Here is a 19,172-nt window from a genome sequence, read left to right on the forward strand (position 1 = left end):
TAAAAGGAAGCACCACTATAAAATATAAAATAATATTAATAATTTTAGTTTTTAAGATATAATAAACTATTGATATCATTCATATTTCAACTTTGGGTAAAATATTGATATATGAATTATTCACTCAAAATTATCTATGGAAGACTAATATCATTCTTATTGAATAGTTTTATTATCTTTGAGTATAAAACCATAAACTAGAAGGATATTCAAAATATTAGTATTCAACCTTATCACATAATTATTTAAAGTATGATCTCTTTTGAAATTATCTAAATCTCTTAATTAGTATGTCATTGTAAATATTTTTTTTCTTAATATCATTTATGAGTAATTATTTAATATAATATATAACTTATTGGCCTAAGCTACTTTGATGACTACAAGATCAATACAAGAATATAAAATATAAATTAAAATATTTTATAAATGATAAAATATTTATTATAATTCATATCTCATAAGCTTATCATCCTAAGCCACTTTAGTAGTAACTAGTTAGATAAAACTTAGAAATAAAAGTTACAAATAATATTCAGTAAATATCTTTTAATCTGATTTATGTAAAAATAATTTAATAATAAAATAATAATAATCTTAGTAATTATTAAACATTAATTAACATAAATATAAAAAAAAACTCATATGATAACTCTAATCATGATAAAATATAAATCATGCCTTTTGTGAAAAATAAATATTATTTTATAATATTAAATATATGTATATGAATAACTACATAAATATCAAAGAACAATAATTAAAATTTAATTATCATAAGCAAAAAAAATTTAGTAATATATCATATGAGAAAATTATAAAAGCAAATGATAATTTATAATTTTTTGAAAATTCTATAGATGACATAAATGGATCGATCAGTCTTATTTACTTAGACATCCCAAAATTGAGCCAAAATTAACTTGCTCAGATTAGACCCAATAGTTAGATCAATCAAAATTGGGTTTAGTTAAGAATCTAATTTAGAAATAGATTGATAAAAAATTAGGCTAAAATTAGGTTTCAATCAAAATTTGATTAACACAAGTCAAATTGGTCAATTTTATAGCTAGGAAATAAGTTAAAAATATTTAATTTTTAAAGGATAAAATATAATTTTATCGATATATATATTAAATTATTTGATTTTTGAAGGGTAGAACTATCAAAGGGGACATTGAGTGGAATTAAAAAAATTAAAAAGAGTAAAATAATATTTGAATCGGTGAAAAAACTCTTATCCCTTTTTTTTCTCAATCGATGCAGCCTACGCAAGGCCTACGGTCATCATGGTGCGTTATTGACCCAAACTCCCTCTATAATTGACTAGTGACCCCTACGACCATCGTGATGTTCCACCGTGCCCATGCACGGTCATTCTGACATGTGCGATTATCACTATCGCGTACACGTACGTAGTTGACCAGTAACCCCTATGACCATCGTGCAACTACTGGGCATACCCAACCTTTAGCCCAAAGGCGACTAAAACTATTAGAGACTTGCTCTAAGTTGGGGTGAAAACTTCTTGTATTCCAAAAGTTTGATGACATTGAGAAGGTGAATCATAGTAACTAACTCAACATAAGGAGTATAAACACTTCGAGTACTTCAAAAGTGTGAGCAAAGAGCAGGCAGAAGCTAATAACTAGCTCGATACATGGAGTATAACCCTCTAGGAGGCAAGCAAAGTCAAGTAACCTTTGTCTTCCCAACTTTTAAAAGAATGGGCAAAATTAAGTACCTCAATTCTCTTATCTATCCAACAAAGGAGCTCTGCATAAGTTCAAAGACCATTCGAAGAAACCTAATGGAAGACAATAGTTGTCAAATCTTCACCAATGGTGATCAGTGCTATTGAGAGTAGATTATTAGCTTCATTTCCTAAGAGAATATCAATCGAAAGAGAAAGTGATACGAACCTATTTGAAAGTGATGACTAAGTGAAAGAAAAATCGATTGATAAATTTTACAAAGGACCCAAAACCTTTAAAGTCTATAAGGCAATGCTCGTTAAAGCTCCAATAAGCATCCACCTAGTTCAAGCAGCGTGAGACATTTGAGAAACTAGTATATACTAAGGATAGTCTTTTCCTTTGTCTAAGGAATCCATTGGAAACAACAAGGATCAGCATAACTCAACTGACCCCACACTAGAGTCAAAGTCATTGGCGAGTTGAAGTAGTATGACAGATCAAAGTTTTACTACTCAACAATAACAGCGGAGTATAGTTGGGAGTCAAAAGGTGCAATTACAATTGGAGTAGAAGATTGAAGACTCAACAAAGGCGAGGAGATGCAGCGTCTACAAAGGCTTCGACGAGGACATCGAAGGAATAAGTGAGGAAGAATATTATGGACAAAACTATGGATCGGGTGTTTGTTATAATACTCATGTATATCCATATCTTTCAGTTTTGTTCATGCTTTGCACAGCATTTAAAGGGCCAATAGTAGGCTTAGCAACCCCATTTTCTTTGGTTTTGGTGGTCGTCTTAAGCTTATAAATAAAGGCTGTGTCATGTGGGCACTTGTGAGGATTTCAATCTATAGTGGACCATTTTAGACCCTTTATTGTGCGACAGTTTAGTGCTTGTGAAGTCTATTTGTAATTTACATTGGTTATAAAGTATTTGCTGAAATGACTGCTTATGGATCTCAAGTGAAACGCTTTCACTAACCAGTTTTCTCTTTTATAGGGTCCTAAGGGACCATAGGAGGTTTCAGGGAAGTTGACCTTTGCGGACAAACACGTAAGGGTGTCGCATGACTTAAGCAAAAACAACTAAGTGTGTGATATTAAGGCAAGAAACCTTACATCACCTGCGAATAGGTGATAAGATAAACGAGATAGAAAAACATATCAATAACATAGACAGATCATTCAAGCATCATATATTCAAAATCAAATAACATATTTTTGTGGGTGTAGAATACTAACAAGTATATCAAACACAAAAGTTATGATACTAATTATGATATATTTTTACCATCTAAGGTATTTAATTTTAAAATAAGTTATGATACTAATTATAATCATAAAAATTATAATTATACTATTGTTATGTGAAAAACTTGATGCCAAGAACTTAAATCAAATAACAATATATCAATATCATACATTTTGATGTCATTTCGAAAAACATTATCTAATTTAAAAATGCTCTTCATAATTCAATCAATAGGTAATACTAACACAGATACGTAGGATGAATTATACTCTCATTTTTCTCTCTTTCTAATCTTTATAGGACTACCATGAACGATGGAATAGGGACTAATGAGAGATAATAGTATATCTATAATCTCTCTTCTATATCTTATTATTGGTCCGAGGTTCTATTTATATATAGGCGAGACTAAAAAATATATGATAAATAATTAAGAGAGCCCCTTCCATCAAGGTCATCTTCTAAAAAATTATACCATAAGTGAACTTCTGATAATCATAATCAGAATGTAATAAGATTTATAATATGTGTTATCTAATTAGACAAAACTACCTAATCTAACATGTGCCTCATCTAATAGTTTAATTAATGGTAAATTGGATGATTATTTTTTAAAAATTAAACATTAAAATAAATAGTTCTAGGTTCATATCTCTATTTTTTAATATAGTGCATTGGTTATTCAATATTTTTTTTAAGAAAATCATCTAGAAATATAAATTTTACATCTATTTGACAGATTGATCAGTTATTTTACATGACAATGGGAATAATCAATCTAGCAGATTTCATTCAGACAACAAGGTCAACAACCCCATCATAGTTGATGTCATTTTTTTTTTATTCTAATCTTTTGTTATCAATCTAGTTTTATACTTTTTAACTTAATCTCATATATTTTTCTTAATTTTATAGACCAAATTTTCGTTAGTAGTATTTTATCCTTGAGGTAATGATGCTAACTCCCATTTATTGTTTCTCACAATACGGAGTTAATTTCTTATTCATAACATCCTTCTATTTTTCTAAATTTTTATGTCTTCTTAAATTGAAGTTTTATTATCTGTAACAAGAAACAATTCATCTATTACTTCTATAAATTTTTTAACTTCTTGACCTATAAGATTTTGGTTATCTTTGATTGTATAGAAGAAGATGTTATAACAAGACTTTGTTTTGGTGTATATCTCTTATAGTATCTTGTTCTCTAGTTTGATATAGGATGAGAGTTTAGAATGTACATAACACAAGTCACTGCTTTTCACAATGTTAAGAATAGTTCTTTTTTTTTATTTTTTTTGTTGAGAATTGTGATACTTACAAAAGAATATTGAAGCAATAACACCATAAACCTGAATATGAATAAGTTGAATTGGCTTCACTTTGATCTGTAGCTTGAAATGGTTTGCATACTTCATTTGATTGAGTTACTTATATAACACAAACTTGTCAAAGCTATCATGCATCATCTAACTCTTCTCATCCTTACCCACCTTACCAATGAGCTATTATTTTTAGCTCATGCATATATTTTGATTGCAGATATGAGACCATATCCAGACTCTGGTAGATTTAAACTGCAGGGACAGCAATTCGAGATCTATAGATATCTGTCTGTCCACTTGGAGGACCAGCTGATGTGTGAGTCCAACACTCGGTGACAGCAAGTAATCAATCAACCTGATGGGTACCACCTTATCCCTTCCATATCATTTACTTCACCTTAAAAAACCAAAATGCCAGCTTCCATGCACTACGATTCCATCTGCACTCGATGCTTAACTTGGCAGCATTTGCAGGTTTATCTCATCATTGAGTCTTCACAATTTTGGAATGGTTGCGCTACAATTTGAGTTTGCAGTTGCTGTTGTCAGCTCAATGATGTTAAGTCTGATCCAATCTCGACCACTTTTCGAACGTTGAAAATAGCTATCGAGCTTTAAGAAATCTTAACCGAGATGGATTATTCGGATTTTTCTCTTGAGGTAACTTTAGCTGTTCATCCTTTCTTTCAATCCAATAGCTAAAGATTGAGAACAATATGTAAAAGCTGATCACTAGACTCTGTTCTTCACACCAATCTTTGACGGAATTGAGAGAGAAGACGTCTGCTTCCTACATGATTCCTTCCTGACGTCCTTCTAACTCCATATGAAGAAGAAGAAGAAGAAGAAGAAGAAGAAGAAAAGATGGTGAGTCCTTTGATCTAAAACGACGTTTCAATCTCTATCCACCACGTCGACGCCGGCGGTGCAGAGGAGGCGATGCAAGAAATCTCTTAGCTTCATTAGAGCCGCACAATCCTTCTTCGTCTTCTTATGCTTCCCATTACCCTTGGTATCGACGTTGGCGCCGCCACTGCTCACGGTGCTCCCGCTGGCGAAGATGGGCAAGACTGCGGCCGTCTTCTTCTCCTTTCTGAAGCAGTGCCGCTTCATCTTCTCTGAGACCGTCTCCTCCTTGGTGAAGACGTAGCTTCTCAGGTACAACTGGCGGCATGAGTAGCTATCGACCACGCTCGGGCCTGCACTCGGCCGCCTCCTTTCTTCGAGGTTGGTGCCGCTGTTGAGACCGCTGGGGTCACCTCTCTCCCCTCTTCTTCTTCCCGCCGCCATCGACTTCACGAACTCGGCATCGGACTCCGGCCACTTGTAGAGGTTCTTGTAGCTGGCTCTCGTCGACTCACGTACGTCCACGCAGCTCAGAGAAGACCTACACACAGAGCTCATGCTTGCCTTCTCTCTCCCTCTCGCTCTTCGGACTTTGAAGTGCAAGTGAACTGAAACCCTTCACGAGTATATATAGCAAGACCATGAAGCACAGCTTTCAAGTTATTGGAGTTGGATTCCTTCTCCGAATCGTAGACAGAGAGGTTTCAAGAGGAAATCGTGGTTTACAAGTGAGTGACTTATGTAATTAGAGTTGGAATCCTTCTCAGAATCGGAGAGGTAAGATTTAACGAGGAAACTGTGGCTTTTATGTTCTTTAGAGCACAGCAATTTAAGTCTTTTTAAGAGTATAAATTATTTATATAGATTTGAGTTATAAATTAGAACCGAAGACAGTAAAATTGGCCTAATTATATATTATCTTATTATTCTATATAGTTAGACTTTTTTAATATCTCAATTCCTAGACTAATAAAATTTATATAGAAATCTTTATAGTTACAAAGATGATATATTTAACCTCATTTATCCTAATATCATCGGTTTTACCGACGAAAAATACAACACATGACAAGAACAATTATGTCCTAATTAAAACTTAGTCGATTGTTATGGTGGTGACAAACAGCAACATCGTCGATGACCACAAATAGCTATTGTGGTGGTAGTCGACAAGAAGAACATAGGAATGTCCTTAAAAACGAGTAGGGTAAAGTCTCGAAGGTGAAGTTAAGAAACTTCTGCGATTTCTTGCAAGAGGAGAAGGAGAGAAAAAGAAAAAGAAAAAAGCAAAAATGAGAGATAAGGCAAAGAGAGAGAAAGAGGACGAGACCACGCCTACTCTACTTTACATACAAAGTGGCACCATTCTACTTTACATCTATAAACTTCTGCTATGCATCACCCTACATCTACATCAACATTGCTTTACATCTGTATCGTCAAAATATAAAGCCTTTGCCTCACTTTCCACCCATATAGATGCCTCACTTGAAATATTAAAATTATCTTTTTGCTCATCATTTTTATATCATTCTTGCATGTGCATATACTCATCATTTTTAAAATTATCTTCTATCAATAAAACCAACAACATTAGAATAAATAAAATTAAATATTTTACTTTTATAACTACAGATATTTCAATATAAGTTTTTTAGATTATTACTTAAAACCTTTCCTTACGTTATTATCACTATAGCCATCTTGGGCATACAACCAACTTGTGTCCATTTGAGTCCAAAAACCCATGTCCATCCCTGTCAAACCTTCAATGCAATGGGCCTGGCTGGGTACAGACTCTAGCCCATACTAGCTATTATGCCAGAAATGTACTATCTGAAAAAGACTAAACTGACTCATACTACATTCTTTCTTGGACCAATACATTGTCAATGGAGTTATCCTCCATGTCGTATAATGACCAACACGGGTCTTATTGCAGAAGACCAGTAGAACTACAAGATCTTATTAGATTCTTTTTTCTCTTGTAAAAAAAAGAGTCTCCAGATTTCTCAATTAATGTCGAACAAGTTGATCGTAATGGAAGATTTAATGATCTAACTTGCTTCAAATTAAAACTAAAATGTATCAACTGAAAGCAGGTGTATGTCAGGCTATAAGATATCAATACGTACCAGATCAAACCACATCATGACATGGCCCCAGATCTGCTTGCTCTATAATCAATAGTGCAACCACGGCCAGCTTCTAGCACGGCCACTTCCACATAATAAGCCTCTCAAGCACCTGCTTTACACATTGTAAGCAGTAAACCCATTATAATGCCAAGAACAAATGATGAATCCACTACAGGGGGAACTATCTCCCAACTATATATATTGCATTGAACTTAGAAAATGAAACACAAACCCCACAAGAGGCAAACAATAGATTTCTGAAAAAAAAACCAAGAACAGACCTTGAATGCAACAGCCATGTCAAAATAATTTTCTTGAGCTTTTCATGATGATGGAACCTCGTCTGAACCACAGCGTTGACGTTTGAAGAAAAAGTCAAACTATCCTGCTTAACGATGGATAAGGTTAGAGGCCATAAAGCTTGTAGGATTGCTAGTTAAGCAAGAAGCTACTGACGCAAATCCACAACCAATATATCCAAATTGTGCAGTAAAAAGATCATATAAAGCACTATCCTTGTACCTGTGAAACTGATGATCTCTACTTTTCATAATCATGTGGCCATATCTTTGGTATATATATCAGCAACTAACAGAAGTAAGACCTTCCCAGCTATCCATCTGCCCAGAAGATGCAAAACCATGGAAAGCTGTCTAAATTATAATTTCAGGTATCCACCAGCATCACTACTAAGGTTCATTGCAGATATTGCTAATTAATAGAACAATGTCCTATTACAGCAGAACAACATGATTATAAGATCTAAAAGCATGATTCTCATTCTGAATGGAAGATTTAGATGGTGCATAACTTGGCAACAGTCACATGAACAATTCTATGGAGCAAAACTTAGCCGGAAAGAACAGTAGAAAGTCAAGAATTATCCACATCAACATGCTGACAGGTTAACTTATTATTATTATTGAAGACATTTCTTCAGTGCTTCATCATCAGAACCATAATCATGGAGATATATTCAACAAACTAGTACTAATGCATATAAAGCATATCTTATTCATCAAGATAACTAATAAGTCCAGAAGAACCCTACTCAAACAGACTGAGTAACCAGAACATTTCCATCGTCACTAAAGAAAATTGTCTCTGCAATCAAAATTCCTTCTATCACAAACTCATGGATGAGTCCAGGAATTATAACTTTAGCACCAGTTAAACCACTAATAATGTATGAATAATGCTTGCACATGATACAGCCAGTTGTCAGGTATCTGTACTTCACTTTTTTTTCCCCCCCTCCAAAACAATTGCTCTATGAAACCCAACGATTATGTACTACAAGTGAAGGTCTGAGCTGCCTATTTGTTTCTGATACACCAATGGTCCTAGGTTTCTTTACATCAGAGCCACCCAAAATTTCACATAGAAGTTGGAATGTGTTTACCCCAATCTTTGTACTAGAAATAAGGGAACCTACAACATCTTCTGTTCTACCAAGTGTTGTTCATCTCTTCAGCTTCACAATACTTGTAACAATGACTTAATTTTCATGATAATCGTCAACAAACACTGTAGGTTTATTAACAAATTATTCAGCTAGTTCTAATTTCACCATTCTTCATTATGCTGATTCGCTATCATTGACACCAGCTACTTTGACAGATCCACTATCAAAACTTGCATAAGAAGCTTGAACTCTATGTTCCTAAGACCTACATGTTCCACAAATGTACAACTCTCTACTTAGGTCATGCAGCTGTTTTCTGCTCCGTCTCCTTGAGACAACTAATCATGTCTTCTGTGCTCCATAAACAAATGATTTATAACACTTCTTTAGGAAATAAGATATACACGTTTAAGACATCTCCATCAAGTCTCACATGGAAAAGCATAAGCTGAGAGAAATTGGGCATCAAAATAGTGGCATTTAATTCCCATAAATAAACCAGAAAAAAAAAATCAGCATGTTAGGAGAATACATATGGAACAAAAACCAACATGTGTGTTTGTGCAAAAAAGAAAAGGGTTTTGAGCTCCCACTCTATGGTGCAAGAACAACATAAATGAACTTGGAATGGACCACAAGCTATGAGAGCATTAGCAAAGAAAGTCATAGTTAATTGGTCTCTGACATCAAAATGAGATCAAAGAGAATACACTCGATAAACCTAGCAACTCAAGGTAAAATCAGAACAGTAACAACAAAGAAGTAAAATATAACATAACAAAGACAAGCTGCTATAATAGTTTAATTGGTCTCTAACATCAAAATGAGATCAAAGAGAACACAGTTGATAAACCTAGTAACTCAAGGTAAAATCAGAACAGTAACAACAAAGAAGTAAAATATAAAATAACAAAAGCCAAGCCACTGTAATAGTTAATTGGTCTCTGACATCAAGATGAAATACAGTTGCTAAACCTAGTAGCTCAAGTACAAATCAGAACACTAACAACTAAGAAGAAAAAGAATAAAATAACAAAGCCAAGCCACTGGGCATGTACAGTTCATTATGCAAAAATATATTAAATTTGATCAAACCTACATCTCCTAGAACTTGAGCCACACAGATTTTCACATTCCAGAATTTTGCTAATTGAACACCAGCGGCAATACTATTCCAGCTGAACAAGACTTACACAAGAAAATGAATTAGATGGCATATAAAGCATTTATATTACCAAGAGTGGATCACATGGCGTATAAAGTAATTATATTACCAAGAGTAATTACTGACCACAATATTAACACTATATCTCTGAACTGTTAACTTCCCACAAAAATGCCAGTTAAGACCCTAAAGCACTTGTTATGCGTTAATCTAAACTTCAAAATTTAGCAGATAAAATTTTGCAACTCATGTAAGTACAAAAGAAATTAAACATTCAACAAGCAGGGAGTACTTGTGTACCATCTCTAGAGAATACTGGTTATAGAATACGTAGTGAGCCAGAACCAAACACAGTGGACGCTCAATTACAAATGGAGGAAATAGACAGTCACTGGTATTTGAGATGACAAGAATTTTATCTCTAGCAACAGTTAAACCACTAAGAATAATTGACAAATGTCATCCTTGTCATAGCTATCGATTGGGTATCTGCAGTAGAATAGATCCTCTATTTAAAGTTTTTCACCTCCTTGAGTGATTTTAACTCAATAAGAATCATCTATGAGCCAATATAAATGCTACAATGGACAAGGGAAACCAAGTAGAACTTTGACAATATGAAGTTGCAACTCATATAAGTAAATAAGATTTCGAATACTGACCAAGCAGGGAGAACATGTGTTATATGCCTGGAGCATACCGGTCATTTCTGCTACAGAGATGCAGATAGGGAAAAGCCATGGGCAAAATTAACAGTTCATAGCCTTTAAGATAATACATGATGAAGAAGAAGAAAAAAATGCTGCAACACTAACTACATTATCTTGTAGGAGTCATAAACCTGACAATGACAATAAAAACCAAAACAGCATATAACCAATTAATATGAATATTCATTATATATGCCAATCTTCATATTTATCTAAAGCAACCCACATAACAAAGTTCACAGAACAAAATATAGTCTCTTTAAAAGACCAAAAAGGTCTTATACCTGGGTGCATCTACACAGCAAACTTCAATATGCAAAAAATTCCAATTTGAACTGCTCCATTATTGATATTTCAGAATCAGTTGGCATTCACCTCAAGTAAAAAATTCAACACCTAACGAGAACGTCTATCCACAAACCATCATCTACAAACTTCATAGCCCAAAAACCTGAGAGAAAATTGCTCCAACAAAGAGAATGCAGCTTCCTATCAAATAAGTTTTCATAAATGTCAGATAAACACAATTTCAATCTTTAATTTGATGAGCAAGGTCCATGAACTTGAGGAAAGAACTGAAAACAATAACATATCTGTAATCAATGACAAACAAAACTACTTGGTAGAGGAAACAAACAAAAAGAACAATGCAAGTGACCTATCAATGTGCTACTCAGACTTTAGCCAGCGCTCAAACCTTTCCATAACAACTAAGTTCCATTAATCATGATTCCTAATTCCTAAATTTTCCCATTTCTAGCATCTTTTATCACCCTTCATGATCATAAGCAATAACTTTCACAGGCTTCTCATCACCATGAAACATCAGTGCCAACAGCAGAACCCCAACAAATAATAACATTAACAGACACAAAACTCCTCATTGGCCTAAATCACACATGATCGAATATAAATACCTTAATATGCGTGACAAAAAGCTTCACTAAACAAAACTGCTAAATGACAAGAGCAACATCTCAGAACTTGTAGCAACAACGAACTATAAGCCGCATGATTCTCTTTTTAATATTAATCCTTCTTTTGTTGCCCTTTTTCTCTTTGTAACAGCGGCCTAAGAAAGCGTGAACCCTAACCACCAAAGCCATAGAGAGTGCGGCCCTGCCTCTTCAGCGCATAGACGACGTCCATGGCAGTGACAGTCTTGCGGCGGGCGTGCTCGGTGTAGGTGACGGCATCACGGATGACGTTCTCGAGGAAGATCTTGAGCACGCCTCGGGTCTCCTCGTAGATAAGGCCACTGATGCGCTTGACGCCGCCTCGCCTTGCCAGGCGCCGTATAGCCGGTTTGGTGATGCCCTGAATGTTATCACGCAGCACCTTGCGATGACGCTTCGCTCCACCCTTCCCCAGTCCCTTCCCCCCCTTCCCTCGCCCAGACATCTTCTCCTTGCTCCTGAAACCTCGATATTAGGGCTTAAATCTCGAATAAGTTTTCGAGAACGAAGAGAAATGGAAGGGAAAGACTTGTCTATTTACTTGAGATGAAGGCAGAGGTTGGCGGGAACGGCGACTGAGTTGTGCGTGGCCGATTCCGTGGTTATTTATAGGGTGACGGCAACATGTTGCGGCGATGAGAAGGCAATCTCAGCCGCAGATCTCTCTACAATCGATGGCTAGAGTGGGCTAAAGTTATTGCTTTCGGATTGATGACGTGGACGATGATTGAGCTGGCTCCGTCTCCGAACCGATATGTCATATGTTTATATCGGCCGACATCTCCTCCCAAAAACAGGCTGAAACCAGTTTCCTGATTCCAAATAAATCTCATTTTTAACAATACATTACGATGTATAATATATTCTGGAGGCAGATGCCACTTTATTTTGACCAATTCTGATTGAAATTATGATAAAGTCAAGATATAATTTCCACAAATTAATGTAAATCTAGATAGAAAATTAATCTATCCCAGCTTAGAGTGTATATATATATATATATACAAGTAGGTAAGAAAAATCAATATCGCATTAGAACAGAATATTGAAGGATAATTTGAGTAACAATTCTTCCTGTTTTAATCCAATAATTTGGTGTGTGTGTATATATATATATATATATATATATATATATATATATATATATATATATATACCACTTTAAACCTTGATTTGGTGTATATACTCTTGTAAAGCTTACAAATTTGTAGATATACCTCTAAATTGGCCATCAGCCTGAAAATTGACATTAATGCCCCTATCAAAAATATTATATACAATAATGCTAAATTCTAATTTTATATTTCTATTTCTAAATTTAAGTTTAGAAAATTGAAAAATGATTGTTGAAAGTGATAAAAGGTAAATTAATATATAGTACTTTGTAAAACTTTAAAAAGGTAAAGAGGAGTTTATTAAATAAATGTGCTAAATATGCTAAATTATATTTTATGGAGTAAATATGCTCTCTGGAAACTTTAAAAAGGGTACATATGGTAATATTGAGTACATATTTCAAAACTTCGATATGGTTTCGTTGATTTGAGTGGCCGCCGGACACGCCGGCGGAGGCGGCGTGGTGCCCTATCGCAGTAGGAGCGGCGGCAGCGAGTATGTAGGCGGGCTCCGATGCTGCCCTAGAGGTTGGCGATCACAAGCAGGGCACGTCGCTTCCAGTCGAGCGGTAGCCGTGGAGAGGTGGGCGCGTCACTGACGGGTGGCTGTCTTCCGGGTTGAGGTCGTCGATGACAACGATCTGGTGGCGGGACGCCCCTTGCCTCCCGCGGAAAGGTGGCGAGTTGGTTGGAGGCTGAGAGCTGGAGGAGTAAGGCCACCGGCGCCTGCGCCTTAGGCGGATCGTTCGCCGCATCAACAGGACCATAGGAGGTCCAGGTGTGCACCAGCGAAGACAATGAGGCTATGCAAAGATGGAAGGTCACGGTGCCTACTCCTCTTCACTCGGATCCCCTCCTTTTGTTTCGGAAATGCGTCTCCCTTCTGCATCCGTCTCCTATCCCTTTTTAGCCTTGTAACTATCGTAGCAAACATCTTCTTTGCGCTCTCCTCTTTCTACGTTTTCTCGTTTCAGGTTCATGCTTTTCTCAGAGAAAGAGAGGAATTGATAGGTAGGAAGGCAGGGAGTGGGGAGAGAGATGCTGCAGAGGGCTGCGAGTAACGCGTACTCATGGTGGTGGGCGAGTCACATCAGGACGAAGCAGTCGAAATGGCTCGATTGCAACCTTCAAGGCCGGTCTTTGATCCTTCCTCTCTTAATCCCGCCTCTTTTTATCTACCCTTTTTGAAAAAAATTTGCTCTTTTGGAGTATTCGTGCTTTCTTTTTCATCCGGATTTAATTGCATTAGACTTGTTTCTGACGTGTTTTCCACAAACAAAATGCAACGGGTCTTCGGAATGGTTGAGATTACATTATATTGAGAGATGTACAGTATAGGAACAGTTTAGGTGGTGGAAAAGGAATCAAGAATTGGCGTCACACCCAGAACGATTATTGGCTATCTGTCAGAAACAATACTTTTTCTAGCAAATCAAGAAAGAAGAGGGCACAGAAAAGAAGAAACTCTGCTGACTATTTGATCAAAGCACCTGTTGCAATTGACAAAAACATAATCATAAAATATAATGGACCTAGATATGTTTCTTCTTTTCTTTTCCTCATAAAGAACTTAAGATTTAAGGGAATATATTGATGAGTGTTCTCCTTCTTTCATGATTAATTTTATTTTTAGGAACACAGGTTGAGCCAGCATTTACATACTGGGTTCAAGGACACAGTATTATTGAAAAGATGAAATTTTAAGTCGCTGGTCAAAAGAAGTTCTAACTCAATTAGATTGAATGCTTTTCTTTTAATTAGAAGAGAAAGTTTGATGGAATTATATAGAGTTTTTGGTTAAGGCATTCACTAGCAATTCCCTATGAGTTACTTATTGAATGTCCAAAATGAAGTCCTTCAAAAGATTATTAAAGCCTTGTTTCTTCTATGATAATTTAATTGTATACTAGAGAATTTGAGAATTTCAATGTTAAATTATAACCTTTGATATAGTAGCCAAACTAGAAAGTTCGTTTAGGTTTAAAAGAGCTAGACCTTTCAATGGTGGAAAATATTGATGCTGCCAACCCTCAGATGGTTGGGACACCAGGGCTTGTTGGAAAGGTGCCCTGGTTATGTCTCAAAAATAAATTGGCATCCATAAATTAAATAAATCATATGCCTCTACCAAATTTACCCCACTTCTTGATGTTCTTCATAGGTTTACAGATATAAGAATTGCATGTTTGCCTGTCCTTACCTCACAAGACATATGGAATGTCAAAGGCCTGTAAAACTCACCTCCTGACCTATGTTATGCGGTATACGTGTGAGCTTTAGTTTAGCAGTTAGTTTCGCAAAATGAAGGGTTAAGAAAGACTTGGTAAATGATTTATGTCTTCCAGAGTTATTATTGTTGCATAATTCATAATTTGTCCTGCAATAAGTGGAATTAAATTGGATTCTGCTGTTGTCCATTTTTATTATGGACAGTATAATTCCTCATGCAGTTTTTATATTGCAAGAAAATGTGTTTGATCCATCATTGTGCTTCCTGATATTCTTACAAATAAGATCAACGTTGATTACAGAGATGGAGGAGACTGTGAAAGAAATGCTCAAGCTCATTGAGCCAGATGCTGATTCCTTTGCTAAGAGGGCGGAGTTGTACTTCAAAAGGAGACCAGAGTTGATAAGCTACGTGGAAGATGCTTTCAAGGCATACAGAGCATTGGCTGACAGATATGACCACATTTCAGGAGAATTACACAAGGCCAACCACACCATAGCAACTGCTTTTCCTGAACGGGTCCAGTATGCCATGTTAGAAGACGATGATAATTTTCCAAAAGCAATAACTCCAGTTGATCCAAGTAAAATTAACAGGCGAACAGTGGAGGGATTAATGAACAAAAGAAGAGAAAGTGAGTTAGGCATAGATAAGTCACAGAAAAAGAGTTCTGCATCTCCGGTTGATAAAGAAAAGGCACAAGAAGATATCAATAAGCTCCAGAAAGAAATACTTGTCCTGCAGACTGAAAAAGAATTCATCAAAAGCTCATATGAGTCTGGGATAGCCAAGTATTGGGAGATTGAGAAGAAAATTATGGAGATGCATGAAGAAGTTTGCTGCTTGCAAGATGAGTTCGATACAAGCACAGTCATCGAAGATGATGAGGCACGTGCCTTAATGACAGCAACAGTCCTTAAATCTTGTGAGGATACTATAGTTAAGCTGCAGGAACAGCGAAAGGAATCATTGGAACAGGCAAATATAGAGTCTGAAAGAACTAAAATTGCTAAAGAAAAGCTGAAGGATCTCAAAGGTGAATATTGCCAATCTGAGATGGAAAATACTGAGATATCTAATGAAAACTCTGGGATGAGCTTCACTGCTGAAACCATGGAGGAAGAAATTCACTCTCTAAACAAGGTCAGGACCGAGTTACAGTCCATTCGTGAGAAACTCAAAGAACATTTTGAAATGAACACTGAGAATTCTGTGATTGAAATTGCAGAAAAGATCGAAGAACTTGCAAATAAAGTTATAACATTGGAACTCACAGTTTCATCACAAGGTGAACAAATAGATCAATTAACTTTGGAAAACAATGAACTTGAGAAAAATCTACAATTACTGGAAGAGGAGAAGGTTAGTTCGATGAATGACTCAGAAGCATTGTCTAAAAGACTGAAGGAAACCGAAGAGGAATTAAGCAAAGTTCAGGCAATTGAGAGAATTGTCCAAGATGAAGAAATAAATTTCCGTCAAAATTTTGCTGAAGCATGGCATGGACTCAATGATATTTCAGAGAAGTTGCAGTCTCACAAAACTCAAGAAAATGTTTGTACTGAAGATGCATCTCAAGAGGAAGAGGCTTCCTCATTTAACATTGAACCACATAGTGAGCGTAAAGATAGAGAAGTAAACAAAATCCATGACATTGAGGAAGATGTAACAAAGGAGATTCATGCAACTGAGGAACTTAGTTATTGCCCGGAAGATCCTTCCCAGACTGAGGGTTCTCAACACAAAAGTAGCCCAGAAAATATTGAGGACCCAAAGAAGGAAAATGCTTTGGGGAAGAAAGACTCATCAAATGCAGATCTTTGCATTCATCTAACTAGCAATGAAGAAATTATACTTGATGGAAAAGAGGATACTCTCAACTTGCAGCAACTAATTTTAACTGGTGTTGAAGGTACAGAAAACATTTTACTAGCTGAGTACACATCAATCTTACAAAATTACAAAGAGACGAAAATAAGGCTCTCCGAAGTAGAGAAGAAAAATGAAGAGTATCTTCAAGAGACAATGGCTCTGATAGACAAACTGAAGAATGATATTGCAATGAAAGATGAGGAGATACGTTTGCTTAGACAACCGATGGCGCCTGTAAAGAATCCTAGTTTTACTCTCCATTCTCCATCTGTCAAAGACTCTTGGCATGGTCAACAGAAGCCTGAAATTACATCCAACTCTTCAAGGATCACAGATATTTCAAACCTTCAAGATTCTGAGATGCCTGAAGATATAAATATTGAATCTACTGCTAAAGGAGATTCATCTGTTGAGTTTACAGAATTACGAAGCCCCCCTGAAGAAGGCACTAATGTACAGTGCATTGATGAACCAAAGATCATAACCCCTATCGAGAGAAAGTTTAGAAGGGATATTGACACTCTGCTGGATGAAAGATTAGAGTTTTGGCTAAAGTTCAGCACATCATTCCATCACATACAGGAGTTGAAAGCCAAGTATGAAGACCTACAAACTGATATCGGTAAGCTGAAGGACAACAAGACACCAGAGGTCACTAATATTGACACTGGCGATCAGTCTGGGAAACCAGATTCATCACAAATTACCACAAGTCTTAGAGAACTGAAGAGTGAACTCCAAGTATGGTCGGAACAAGGTGCCCTATTAAGAGGAGAGCTGCAGAGTAGGTTCTCATCTCTTTGTGATATGCAAGATGAGATATCAAGCATTGTCAAAGTAAATTCAGAATCTAGAGAAGCCCTGTTCACTCCTTATCAAGCTGCAAGTTTTCAAGGGGAGGTGACAAACATGAAACAGGAGAACAATAAGGTTGCAAGTGAACTACAGGTGGGATTAGATCAAGTTAGGGGGCTTCAAGCTGAAATTGAGGAGCAATTGTCTAAGCTATATGAAAATTTTGAACCATTTGTATCAAAAAGGTGCCCTAATGATGACTTGGAACATTCTTTGAGTAGGAACACCGTACCATTGCGGGACTTCCTCTTCGGTGTCAAGCCTAAAAAACCATCAATACTAGCACGCATCCAACACAGTAAGCTTAGGGCTGGGCGTCGCAGAGTTGGTGATAGGTACTTGATTTATCAATAATTCAAATGCTGTTTAGATTCTATTGTACTAACTTGTGGAACTCTTTTGAACAGGTCTAAATAGTTTTCTCACTCTGTTGATTAGCTAATTTCTGGATTAAAGACAACAAGTTCGACACAGTCTCCACTATGCGAAAGACCTTTTAGAAACACAATTTGTCAGGATACGAGCGGTTCGTCGCAGATGTATCTTTATAGCAAGAGCAGCAGCAACTTTTCTTGGCTTTCTTCCATTTGCGGGCCTTGGAACTGACTGAATTTTCCTCCTTGGTGAAAGGTGTGTTGAGTTGTGTCTCAACGCCTCTTAATCTGGATGATAATGTGTTGAGTTGTGTTTCAAATGCTGCTTAGATGAGTTGTGTTGAGTTGTGTCTGATTGGCATTCTTGTTAAAAGCCTAGATGTTCCACTGATACATGTAAATGTAATTAGCAGTTCTTTCTTTTTTTTTTTCATTACTTGTTACATGATGTTTGTAATCACTGAATATAGATAAGAATATTTTGTAAGTAAAAGCTTAGGTATTATTGAATCTATTATTGAATAGAATGAAGGTATTATTTTTGAACTAAAAGTGTGATGGTTAAAATAAAGATGGCAATTGAAGGTTTGTTAGGATCGTTGGTTAAAAGAATTTTTTTTATAAGATTATTGTTTTACCAATTATACTTTATGAATCAGAGTTGGACTATTATGAATAAATTTGTATAAAAATTTTGATATTTTTGATACGATGAATATGTGGAGTTACTAAGAATTTCTTTGCCTTTGGTATAATAAATGGATATTTGGTATGGACATATTTAAATAAAATTCAAAATAAAATATTATAGTTAAAATAAAATAGTTTATTATTATTAAGAGGTTGGCTAATATATCTAGTAAAAATTTTGATAGATTATTATAAGGTCTTGGGTTCGAATTTTAACTTCATCATTTACACTTTGTATAAAACAGAAGTGGTGAATTTAAAAAAAAAAGTCTCAAAGTTCAAAAATTTTTGACAAAGCATCCTAATTTGAAAATTTTTAGATAGCATCATTTGTCATGTGAAATGATTGTTTTACCTTTGTCTTTATCGGAACCTTCGTTATTGTCTTCTTGTCTCTACGTCACCTTCATTAGATATTTTACATGCATGACTAAAATATGATGTCATATTTTAATTTAATTATTTCTATCAATAGGAGTACAGTCGAAAAATAGGTAATCTTATAAGTAAAATATGTTAACTCACTAAATAAAATGATAA

General features: G+C 35.6%; 3 protein-coding genes across 4 annotated transcripts; 1 reads left to right on the forward strand and 2 right to left on the reverse strand.

Moving 5' to 3' along the window:
• Nucleotides 1–4,651: 4,651 nt before the first annotated feature.
• On the reverse strand, nucleotides 4,652–5,680 carry LOC103999870 (uncharacterized). The gene has a single exon (XM_009421763.3). The coding sequence runs from the start codon at nucleotides 5,678–5,680 to the stop codon at nucleotides 5,171–5,173; it is 510 nt and encodes a 169-aa protein (XP_009420038.2). The 3' UTR covers nucleotides 4,652–5,170.
• Nucleotides 5,681–7,515: 1,835 nt separating this feature from the next.
• On the reverse strand, nucleotides 7,516–12,055 carry LOC135671470 (histone H4). 2 transcript variants are annotated; one of them, XR_010512755.1, is made up of 3 exons: nucleotides 9,765–10,809; nucleotides 7,783–7,880; nucleotides 7,516–7,645 (listed from the first exon to the last, which is right to left on the reverse strand). XR_010512755.1 is itself a non-coding variant. In XM_065179621.1 (3 exons), the coding sequence occupies exon 1, from the start codon at nucleotides 11,939–11,941 to the stop codon at nucleotides 11,630–11,632; it is 312 nt and encodes a 103-aa protein (XP_065035693.1). In that variant the 5' UTR covers nucleotides 11,942–12,055; the 3' UTR covers nucleotides 7,516–7,645; nucleotides 7,783–7,880; nucleotides 10,825–11,629. The 2 variants fall into 2 exon arrangements, 1 of the variants encoding a protein (XP_065035693.1); XM_065179621.1 differs by lacking the exon at nucleotides 9,765–10,809 and adding an exon at nucleotides 10,825–12,055.
• Nucleotides 12,056–13,086: 1,031 nt separating this feature from the next.
• LOC135671458 (protein NETWORKED 2D-like) lies at nucleotides 13,087–18,358 on the forward strand. The gene is made up of 3 exons (XM_065179602.1): nucleotides 13,087–13,743; nucleotides 15,143–17,903; nucleotides 17,976–18,358. Exons 1-3 carry the CDS (start codon nucleotides 13,650–13,652, stop codon nucleotides 17,983–17,985), a joined length of 2,865 nt encoding a protein of 954 aa, XP_065035674.1. The 5' UTR covers nucleotides 13,087–13,649; the 3' UTR covers nucleotides 17,986–18,358.
• Nucleotides 18,359–19,172: the final 814 nt, after the last annotated feature.

Source organism: Musa acuminata, unplaced genomic scaffold (genome assembly GCF_036884655.1).
Source record: "Musa acuminata AAA Group cultivar baxijiao unplaced genomic scaffold, Cavendish_Baxijiao_AAA HiC_scaffold_1139, whole genome shotgun sequence".
In the NCBI taxonomy this organism is placed as follows: domain Eukaryota; kingdom Viridiplantae; phylum Streptophyta; class Magnoliopsida; order Zingiberales; family Musaceae; genus Musa; species Musa acuminata.

Coding starts and splice junctions, on each gene's coding strand:
- LOC135671470 (XM_065179621.1), bottom strand. CDS start 11,941: ATGTCTGGGCGAGGGAAGGGGGGGAAGGGACTGGGGAAGGGTGGAGCG.
- LOC135671458 (XM_065179602.1), top strand. CDS start 13,650: ATGCTGCAGAGGGCTGCGAGTAACGCGTACTCATGGTGGTGGGCGAGT. Junction 13,744..15,142: donor GCTCGATTGCAACCTTCAAG/GCCGGTCTTTGA, acceptor CGTTGATTACAG/AGATGGAGGAGACTGTGAAA.
- LOC103999870 (XM_009421763.3), bottom strand. CDS start 5,680: ATGAGCTCTGTGTGTAGGTCTTCTCTGAGCTGCGTGGACGTACGTGAG.